The following is a 10931-nucleotide window of genomic DNA, read 5'->3' as shown; positions in this document are numbered from 1 at the left end:
CACTTGATTGCTGTGGAATACTTTGGATATGTCTTGACAGTATTTCACTTCTGACAGTTCATGAAAAGCTATAGAACCCGTCCCTTTCAAATGTAAAAGTACTAAACATTTCTTAAAAAAGGATAAAATATCAATTTGTTTTACTCCGGCAACACAAAAAAAAACTACAGTAACAGTTGTCCATTCAAATCGTACTTAATATTGCACACATTGTAAACATTGGCATGGTTTTTTCACCGACAGTTAAAAGAGGTCCAGAGTGGTCCTAAGACTGAGCGGAGGTCTGCACGGACGCCAGCGCTGAATGGATGCGCACGTGTAGTCTGTTCTCAAAGTCGTAGCCCGCGTAGTCCTCCTAAACAGACATTTGTGTTTCTAAGAGAAGCCAAAATAAAAAAGTAATACATCTAAATGAAAATACCTTAGTCTGAAGCATTAGCATTCGACCTCTTGCTGCAGTCTGAGGAAACAAACATTGTAAACCATTGATATTGTGATATATTGTGTCAGGACCATATGAAATACCTCTTGGCTGTTCAGGAGCACGCAGGCCAGTTCGTAGCAGGAGTAAGGCTGTACATAGGAGTTGGTGAGACAGCCCACCTCATCTTGTGCAGCTAAATGGAAAAACTGACCACACGGTTCACGTCAATGCAAGAAACAATGACAATGACATTGTTGACACCTAATCTGTGGTATTATCTCAAGACATTAAACGAAAAAAAACTGAATTACCTGCACAGCTTCTTTGATATTGTGCAGATATTTGTTAATGGCTCCCAGCAGTAAGTACTTTAAGCCCGTGGAGGAAGCGTCATCAATGCCCTGCAAGACTGGACAAGTAAAAAGGATAAAGAGTTTCAGTTTGCATACGAGCGCTCGATTGAGGTCACCGTTAAGCCCGTCGCACCTTTTGTCATGCTTTGCAGAGTTGGGGCGGAGCTGTTGGGCAGAGCTTTCCACAAATACAGAATCTCGATCACAGACAGGATGCACAGTTCTTTTGTGACGTTGGGGCTGCGTAGCTTCTCTGACTGAAACAAAACAAACTGTGATTTACAAATTACCAACAACATTTAGAGAAAACGGAATTAAATTTGACCATAGAATTAAAGAACAATGCCTCTTGGTTTGAAAATACGGTTTGGTTTGGCTTAAATGTTCTTTTCAATTCAACCACCAATAGAAGTAGTTCTTACTGCTGTGTAAATATTATATCTACAGGGGGAAAAAGCTTGCTAGACGTTCAACTGCTAGACCAAACTGTCAGCAAATGAAAATCACTCTTAAAACGATGTAAGGTTTGTGGTGGAGGTCCGCTACCCGCTTGACTCATGTAGATGTTACCGCTTTGTCTGGAATGCTACACAGTATGGCATTAAACATATCTACTGTACATATAGTCATTTTTTTCCCCCCAAGGTTTTTATTGCATATATATAATCTTGAAAGCATGTATTGTTACTGTGAGCGGGCTCGCCTCTTCGGAGATCTGACCTGTACCCTGGCTTAGTGACGACCTGCTTGTCTTCATGGAGATGGATAGATTTAGTGACATACTGTGGAACATTCTGGGCAAAGTAGAAATATTTCCGTGGCAACTAGCAGGTGGCGAACAAGTGTTTTTCAGCATTTGACGACAATTTTTGTTTTAATTTGACTCGTGGTACTTTATTATTTGACTTGTGGTACTTTTTTCAAATTTGACTCTTTGTACTCTTTTTTTGACTGAAAATATTTCCAAATGTGTTGTATATGTAATGTGCTGCATGATAAATTGACATTTGGTTTTGCTTTACGTTCTTGACAACACCAAAATGCTTCATCGTTCAGTCAAACAGTCAAATCCACGTCTGCACCTTTAAGAAAGCTCAAATGACACATAGTGAGCGCGCACGGACATCTCCTGGACTCACCCTCTTTGTGGAAAACAACTCAATCTGATTATTCTTGCGTTTGTACAATTGTTGAACATCCTTGAACACCGCCACGGCGCCCTCTAGCTCGCCGCTGGCTCCTTGGCACACTGGAGACGGGAATATTCAATGTTAATTACAGCCAAAAGACGAGACTCGGGGTTTCATCCGCACCTCCGGTTAAATAGGCGTAGTAGCACTGAGACCAGCGCGACTCGTTCTTCAGCCGCTCAAAGGCCCTGTAGGCCTCTCGGAAATTCAACTCAATCATGCTGCACCAGCCTGCAAGAATGACAATTAGATATTAGAATGCAGAGACGCAACCATAATGTGGTGGTTGGGTTTAATATCAATCCGCAAATCTTTATGACCACTGATGGGACTGGTGCCTGTATGTGGGTGCGATGTACTGCACAAGTGAATACTGTATTGTCCAATTTAAAAAAGGTCCTTCTTTTTAAATGTTATCCCTGAAGTGCTTTCCTATTTGTCCCGTTTGGTCCTTGTCTAGTCCTGGTTTAGTCCTGGTTTAGCTGCTTCCCGACACTGATATAAATCCAGGGATAATCCATAAAGCTCCGTCAAAAAAATACATTTAGACATCAACTTGAGAACAAAGAAACAAAATTATGACACACAAATTAGTATAAGAATCCAAATATGTCCATTTCCAAATTGAGCTCGAAAGACAGTTTGTCCATTTTTCTGATGTCCGTTACTATGTCAGTCCAGTCCTTGGTTGTCGGTGAGGTTTGTCTCAACCAATGTTTTGCGAAGTATCCATGTATTGTATCCATGGCAGGAGTTTGTGTTCTTTTTTAAGTCCATAAATCTCATTTTGGTTACTTTGATACCTAAATTACCTGCACTACGCAACGAATCAACTTCAACACTCACAGTCTTTGTTAGTCTAGTTCAAGTTCCTTCGCTAATATTGAAATTTCAGATGATTTGACGTGATGTATCAATCAAAAGCTGCTTCTGTGGATGTCAACGAGGGAGGAAATCAGGATTTTCCTCTTCTGTCATACATTTATTAGGTCTTATTATTTTCTTATGCCTGGTGATGAGCGTCTTTTGTCTGTCTTTTTGGTGTGACAGTATGTTATTGTTACATTATGCTTCTGTGGCATTATCTCATCTTCCAAGCATGTGTGGATGATTTAAGCTCGTCAAAATGTTACGCTCTGCCGTAAAAGAAGTAAACAAGTACCTATTTCATACAAACACACGTGCTGAATCTCCCTTTGCTCAGAAGCCAGGTCTAAGGCGTTACGAAAGGACGTCAGGGCGCTGCTGATCTGGCACTGGGAAAAGAACGAGTCGAGATTAAGACCAATTAAAAAACGAGGTGCCGCCCGCTCATGTTGTTTACGGTGTCTTACTTCGAGACGTTGGACCCTGCCTTTGAAAAACGTGAAGAGGGAGGAGTTGGGGTAAGTAGCTTCACGCTGCTGGAGAATGGACTTCGCTTCCATCAGTCCAGCCTCCGTGTCGGCTCCGTCCAGGGCAAAGAAAGGCTGGACAACCGTGTGGTACCAGAGCAGGGCCAGGCTGTAACAGAGAGCCGTGGTGTTTTTGTGTACACAGATATATTCGACTTGTACTTTTATACATATACGACATGAGATTGGACTTTTTTGTAGGAGGCATTCCTGTTAATACACATATTAATATGATGACAGACGATACCAACAGCAATGTAAGCGGTCTTATCTCCATCAGTCCCAGGGCAGCTGTGGCTACTTCACTTTACGTTATAGCTTACCAGTGAATGAATAATGTAAAGCATCTTTCAGGGTGTCTAAAAAGTACTATAAATACCCTATGTTTTAAAGAACTGAATAAACTTTTTGTTCATTATGAATTAAGTATTTGTTCATGCTTTATTAAGGATATTAAAGTCATCATAGTTTTACTTTTATTAAGTTGCAGTTTGTGAAGAAATTTGAAAAAGAGTTTAAAATAACAAGAAGTAGTGCCGAGTTCTAAAACGGAATCTTCTGTGATGTCATCAATATGCGACGTGCCATTGAAAACACTGAACTGATACACTTTTCTGACTATTTAAATGATTCAACCAAATAACGGTGTTATATGGTATTATTGTTTTTCAAATCATAAACTTCGAAACTCATAAACTCTCTACCTATGTCATGTTTACTGCCCAGCCAGGAAGTACAATACAAGAATACAAAATAAAATACAAAAATGTCAAACTGGGAACAAACAGGCAAGTAAAATCTGAAATATTATTGTGTTCACTTCATTTGAGTGAAATGTGTCGTCTAACCTGTCAAATAGACGTTAAACTGGAGTCCAGAAGGGCAAACATACTCACATACTCACGTAGCTAATGGGGCCTTCATGTCTTTACTTTCGCTGGCATAACTTAGCGCCGACAGGCCCTGGTGCCGGTCTCCGGGGAAACCCAGCAGGTTCACGATCTTGAGGAGATGTGGGGGGACCATGGAGATGCAGAGGTGGAAGAGGCCGAAGCCAAAGCTGACCGAGCCTTTGAGACGGTCCAGCGCCTCCGGGCTGATGCCGTGGCCTTTGACTGAGGGGCTGGGGCCGGGGGACGAGTTGTGGCTGGGGGAGTCTGCTGAAGAGAAAGGGGGCACAGTGGGCTGCTCCGAGCCTCTCCTCCTGTGGCCCTCCTGCAGGACTGTGATGTCGCTGTAGCATTTGTTGTACATTTTCCAGGCTTTGCGGAGGGTCCAGCCCCCTTTGATGTACGCTGTTGGTGAGAAAAAGTTAATTTTAATGCCTTTATTACATCTGTTTATCATTTAGTTTAGTCTCATAGCAGTATCACTATCAAAAACAAGCTTTCCCAAGTGGTGAAATATTCCAGTAAAGTCACTGGAGATACACAGCTGCCTCTTGAGCAGCTTCAATACTTGTGTAAATGATGTGCCACACCTTTTGCACAACGGCGTTCAGCTTCTTCCATCTGGGCAAAGGAACCTGGTCCCAAGAGCCAAAACAAAGCGCTTCATCCCAGCTGCTGTTTCTTTGCTAAATAAGCTGTTAATTGAACCTTAATTGTTCATCCGTGTGATTCCTTTCAATGACAACTGTAAAGTTTTAGTCTTGGGCAATTTCTTTTTTTAAGTGTCTGAATTGTTTATTTTTGGGCAGGACCGGGGCACTTTCTAATTTCTATGATTTTATATCTGCTTTTATTGTTTGTGTAGTTTGTAAACTCTAACTGCAAACCAATTCTAAAGTTACCTGAACCTGAACTGAATGGGGAGAAGGATAGAAATTATATTAAATTATTATTAGTCGTAGTAGTCTGATTAATCTAGATGCAGGGCGGGCTGGGACAAAAAATGCCAAAATTGCGAGACTCTGTGGTTGGAAAAAAACACGACACGCCCATCACTAGTGTAAATATCACTAGTGTAAATATACTAAATATTTCTCATACACAAAAAGCCAGACACAACTTGCAAATTTGGTATTAGAGCTGCACACAGAGTGATACATGCTCTGTATGATCTGTACTTATAATAATAAATTGTCTCTTGTCTCTTCCCCATGTAAATGAAACTAACAAAAGAAGCTCTCCCACCTGAAAGTTCATGTTTGATGAAGGACAGCACAGCCAGATAAACTTGGCAGTCTGCGATGATGATTTGTCTCTGAAGACGATCTACGGCTGCCACTCCTGACCTCTGAGAGTCCATCTGCCCACACACATGTTAATATCACACATTATTTCTGTACTCGCAGAAATGTCGTGCCATGCAAGCGGTTGCTGTAACTTTAATTAAGTAAACCTATACAAAAACAGGATTTAAAAAAAAAATAGAATCAATTTAGAATATGGGATAAAACTAACATTTCACTATATTTCTGTATTACACCGAGTTCATGCCTGTATCTAAACAAGGGAGTAAGAGAGGTTTGATTGAAGCTGTGGAGTGCACACACATTCCTCTTGATCCTGTTCTTGATGGTCTCAATGACTCCAGTGTTGTTGCGCTCACACAGCCGCTCTGTGGCCTTCAGGTCCTCCAAGGCAATCTGCATCTTCTCCTCCTCAAAAGTCATCATGGCATTCTGCACGCACACAAACCAACAAACAAACAAACCAACAAACAGACAGATCAACAGCACTGAAGACACAAGTAGCTCTGGTCAACATAATATACTGAAGAACTTATAGTAGATTTGTAGGAATAGAACGGTCTCATTTTGTTCAGTATCTGTTCATAAATGTTTTTATAATTCCCAAAGAATATATATATTAGTATGCCTTCTTGCTCTTGTATGTTTCTTGGAGACTCATAACATTTTGTATTTATGATCATTTACATTTTATGTTCATATTATGTGGATATTTCATACTGTAAGATTTGAGATGCAGGTTTGAAGATTGTAGGAAACTAAAATAAGAGACATTTCTGGTATAAGTTTGGGTACTTCACAGTCAGTTACATTTATCTGATTGGGAATTAATAAAAAACACAATTCAAGTTCAGGTCTCTTGACTTTTAAAACAATAGATTTCAGACACCAAATCTTGATATTTATTTTAACAGTAAAAAATGTATAAATAAATCCATTTATGATTCACAACCAAAATCATTTGTAATTTCATTCTTGCATTACTTTATGAATAAAATTAATAAATAAAATAATCATTTGTACAAGTAATGCAAATGCTAAAACAACTTTGCAAAGACAAATTGTTGCGACTGCTAATGAGTCCACGGCAGCATTATTCTGCTCTGGTTTTGTGCCTGGACTGGCGTTCTGCCCGTTTACTTCCACATGGGAACATCATCAAGACTCATTATGAAACAAAACTGCAACGTGACTTTTATGATTCTTGTGAAATCAGCACAAACAGAAGTGAAACAAGGACACGCTCGACCTACCAGAAAACTGACAAAACTGGCTCCGAAGCTCATCAGAGGACTGTAGGTTCTGAAAAATAAAAGAACCAGCAAATGTGAAAACTGTGATACATGTATTAAGGAAACACGAACAAGCTACAACAAGAATTTAGTCTGAAAGGAATGTGATGGAGCCAGTTTATAAGTAAAGATGATTCTGTCAGCGATCAGAGTTCAACCTCTCAGGCTAAATCATTACTACTCTGATCAAAGGGGGAAAATGTGTTCCATAGAAAAGCAGAACATGTGTATAATAATTATTCTGTGTGGGCCCAGTTTGCATTCATTTGATCAACCGAAAATTAAAAGCTGATCAACAACAGTTAATTTAGTGATGGTCTAATATTAGGGCTGTGTAATTAATCGGATTTTAATTGACAATGAGATTACGTAATTGCCAATTGTCAATAAAATACTGTATTTTTTTGTTTTAAGTGGAAATGGATGACAGTCTGTTGTTGTTTATGTTCAGTAAATGAATATTGATTGACATTTAAATTGGTTTTAAAAAGAAAAAAAAAAAAACAATTTAAAACAATATAAAAATAAAATAAATTGCTATGAGGTCCATAACAGATACTTGCATTATTTCAAAATTAATGGCAAGGTACAAATTTAAGTTAAGTTGAGGGTAAGTTCAAAAATGTACTTTTCTCTTTATGAATGACAGAATTTCACCAATATATGAAAACAAAATACTGATATATAACCAATATTATTTTATATGTTTTTATCCTGTTCATAATCAATTACCCCATTCAGATTGTATGTTGTTCTGCAATGTTCCCAAACACACCATCCATTGACTGTAACACAAAGAATCTCTGTTCCTTCTGGTGTCTGGAGTTTCTGTTCCTTTACATTTTAACATCACCTCAACCATTAATTCACATTTGAACAGCCGTTTTCACCCTGTATGTCCTTCATGCAATCAGCCACACACTGCGACTGAAGCCTCGTGTTCCCCAGGGATGTATTTGAACTCCTCCTGACACAGAACCTAAGGCAGGAAGTTACAAGCAGGAACCACAAACAGGAACTCCCCACTTTGATGTCCTTTATACTTCCAGGACAAGCAACAGGATCTTTGTCACATGTTTTGCTGCAATATTTAAAAGGAGACATACACTATTATGCTTTTTCAAGTACTTAGTATTAAACTGGAACATAAGTAGATGATAATTTGACATTTTGGCCGTTGCAAACAGCAGTAAAGATCTAAAACAGCTTTATAATAGAAACTGGTTCGGTTTGTTGATTGTTCAAAACTGCAGAACTGACTTTTTACCGTAATGTTTCCGTTTTTTTCAGGATTTTCTTTATCCTGTAGGCTTTATTAAACAGGACAGCTTTAGCGTGAAATAAATAAGGATGAGAGAGAAGGGAGGACATGCAGCAAACTGTCAGAGTCGGGTTTTGAACTCATGAAAGGTGGCTACAGGCTACGTAACGTTTTGGATGAGTCTTCATTTTTCAGACAGTCACAACTAAGCATAGGGATGTGGGTGGAGATAGGGGGAAGGGGAAAATGGGGATTTTCTGATGGCTGGAGCGTCAGTTGCAGGACAATACAGGATTACTCAAACATGCAGGAATCAATCAAAATACAACTTTGAATGAACAAAACAGCTTATTCAAATAAGCCAAGTGTATTTACTATTACTCCAATCACTAAGAAATCTAGAGAAATTGAAGTTAAGTAAACAAATTCCGATTCTAAATGAAACCTGGAGCAGAGCCACTTGTCTAATCATTTACAGTGGCTGTTAAAACATGACCGATAAAAGATTACTGGCAAATAATACGTGAACAATAATTGCTGCCAATTATGTCCAGTTTAAGATAAGATATTCCTTTATTGTCCCACATGGGGAAATTTTTTTTGTTATAAAGTCTGACAGCAGCAGGAAGGAAAGACCTGTGAAACCTTTCCTTCACACATCGAGGGTGGATCAGTCTCTCACTGAAGCTGCTCTCCAGAGCGGAGAGAGTGTCCTGCAGGGGGTGACACTCATGGTCCAGCATAGATGTGAATCTAGCCAGGACCCTCCTGTCCCCCCCCCCCCCTGCACCGAGTCCAGAGCACAGCCCAGGACGGAGCTGGACTTCTTGATGACTCTGTCCAGTTTCTTCCTCTCCCTCTCTGTGATGCTGCTGCTCCAGCAGGCCACACCGTACAGGAGCTGATGCCACCACAGAGTCATAGAAGGTCTTCAGGAGTGGCCCTGTCACTCCAAAAGACCTGAGTCTCCTCAGGAGGTAGAGCAGACTCTGGCTCTTCCTGTACAGTGCGTCTGTGTTATGACGCACTGTACAGGAATTTTAAAACCAGCTCCAACTGTTAAAACTGTCGCAGCAGCTTTCATAAAATGTGTTAGTGAAACACAGACAAGCCATGTCATGTGTTTTCTCAACTTCCTCATTACTGCTGCTGCTGGTGCAATCGAAACAGCATGAGGCCTAGTAGTGTTCAACTCAATTAGAGGGAAAGGTGACATTTATGACTTCACCAGGGGCCGGGACCCCTAGTGTCTGCAATCTGCAATCAGACACATAATGAGGAGGACTGACCTTTTTTTTTCTTTACTCTGCTCATGAATTCAACAGAGTAAACAACTTGTTGTCATCAGAAACATCTAGAACAAAGTTGACTAGAACACTTTAATGATTAGCTAAATGTTAATGGTTTTAAATCTTTATAATAAGCAACAATTCAGAATATCCAGAGTAGAAATGAAAATAATCGCAATGGTCTAGCATTTGTCCAGTAAAACCTAAAAATCAGGATTTTGCAATGATGAAAAATAGCAAGTGTCTAGTACAATCTCCCATTAGATGAACAAATAATGTAAAATATAATATTAAATGATGTCATTCACAGGTATCCGTGTGGTTTTCATTGGATAAAAACGATAGATTTTTACATATTCTGTTGCATTCTGAGTTTAATTCCGGTTCCTCCATTGAAATCACATTAAGTTCCACTTCATGTTTGGCTCCATTACAGAATGTTGTTTTAGTTTACAAGCTTTTAAAGGCTCTAAAAAGGTGGTAAATGTTTTAGATTAGAATCGTACACCTTCATTATTGATCATTGAACAGTTTGGGGTTATTTGGGATGATCTTTAGTGTAGAGTCAGACTGTGACAGAGATTATAACAATGATGACGATGGCTTTGCTTCTGCACACAAACAGAGCTTATGGAAGCATCTCTGATCATACAGCTTAACCTACTTATAATAAAACGTATAAACAGACTAACCACAGCAGCACCTGTCTGTCTTCCATCGTTTCCCTGGTGACGGGTCCATAATTGACAAACCTGTAAGCCCTGAAGAGCTCGTCGCTTTCCTTGAACCCATTGTTGAGAAGCATGTTGATTCCTTTGAGAGCCAGCTCCGTCTCGTCTACGTCCTCGTCCGGGTCTTCCTCCGCCGCCGCTGCCGCCGCTGCCGCCGTGCTCCCCGGGGCTGGGTCTGTGGGCTCGGCCATGGAGATCTCACCCACACCGGGGAAGGGAAGGTGCTGGTCGCGGTCCGTCGGCGGTGCACTCACTCGGCAGGAAAGAGCCAAGGCGGTGGTGGAGTCATTACGACAAAAAACGCAGTTATTTCGGACGAGCAGACAGCTCCGGGTCAACTCACTACTGTGTTATTAAAGTCTGAAGCGGCTTGTTCGCTCACCTTTAATGGCCAATTGAAACGCATCTGCACTTACCGCCACCTGCTGGACCGGAGGGCGAACAGCAGACAAACGGGCCTAAACAATACAAAAGTGGCATAGTACTAATGGAACTACAAAGATACTTTTAACATTGTTACTATCCAATAAATCCTGTGTAATTTAAGCAAGCAATTATCTTCCTGCATAACCTTTGGTTATGCGCCTTCGTCTGCTCATATCAAAGCAAATCAAAGCAATCAAAGCTTCATCAAAGCAAATATAATTGATCCTCATAGCTCATCACAGGCGCTCTGAGAGAGAGAGAGAGAGAGAGAGAGAGAGAGAGAGAGAGGGGGAACCATTTTTTAAGCCCATTTTTAATGAATTTCTTACAATTTAATTTTCTATCAAAAGCATTATTTTATTATTATTAGCTTATTC

General features: G+C 40.1%; 1 protein-coding gene across 4 annotated transcripts in view; it reads right to left on the bottom strand.

The window, feature by feature from the left end:
- Nucleotides 1-10506, bottom strand: part of LOC140356529 (tetratricopeptide repeat protein 39C-like) — a 10821-nt gene extending 315 nt beyond the window's left edge. The window contains exons 1-14 of one of the 4 annotated variants that reach the window (XM_072441538.1): nucleotides 10150-10506; nucleotides 6809-6857; nucleotides 5859-5987; nucleotides 5497-5611; nucleotides 4266-4656; nucleotides 3302-3470; nucleotides 3130-3223; nucleotides 2091-2198; nucleotides 1917-2026; nucleotides 911-1034; nucleotides 736-833; nucleotides 526-630; nucleotides 422-460; nucleotides 1-355 (exon numbers count right to left, since the gene is read on the bottom strand). The exon at nucleotides 1-355 is cut by the window's left edge and continues 310 nt beyond it. In XM_072441538.1, coding sequence (XP_072297639.1) covers nucleotides 266-355; nucleotides 422-460; nucleotides 526-630; nucleotides 736-833; nucleotides 911-1034; nucleotides 1917-2026; nucleotides 2091-2198; nucleotides 3130-3223; nucleotides 3302-3470; nucleotides 4266-4656; nucleotides 5497-5611; nucleotides 5859-5987; nucleotides 6809-6857; nucleotides 10150-10319 — 1791 coding nt within the window. In that variant the 5' untranslated portion in view covers nucleotides 10320-10506 and the 3' untranslated portion in view covers nucleotides 1-265. Of the gene's footprint in view, nucleotides 356-421; nucleotides 461-525; nucleotides 631-735; nucleotides 834-910; nucleotides 1035-1916; nucleotides 2027-2090; nucleotides 2199-3129; nucleotides 3224-3301; nucleotides 3471-4253; nucleotides 4657-5496; nucleotides 5612-5858; nucleotides 5988-6808; nucleotides 6858-10149 lie in introns of those variants that run through there. The other 3 variants (XM_072441539.1, XM_072441540.1, XM_072441541.1) reach the window with 3 other exon arrangements.
- Between the last annotated feature and the right edge of the window lie 425 nt (nucleotides 10507-10931).

This window comes from Eucyclogobius newberryi, unplaced genomic scaffold, assembly GCF_026437365.1.
Source record: "Eucyclogobius newberryi isolate DKJ021-1_F unplaced genomic scaffold, fEucNew1.0.hap1 SCAF_12, whole genome shotgun sequence".
Lineage (NCBI taxonomy): Eukaryota > Metazoa > Chordata > Actinopteri > Gobiiformes > Gobiidae > Eucyclogobius > Eucyclogobius newberryi.
Note: the sequence above shows the minus strand (reverse complement) of the source record. Positions and strands in the feature narration are given on the sequence as shown.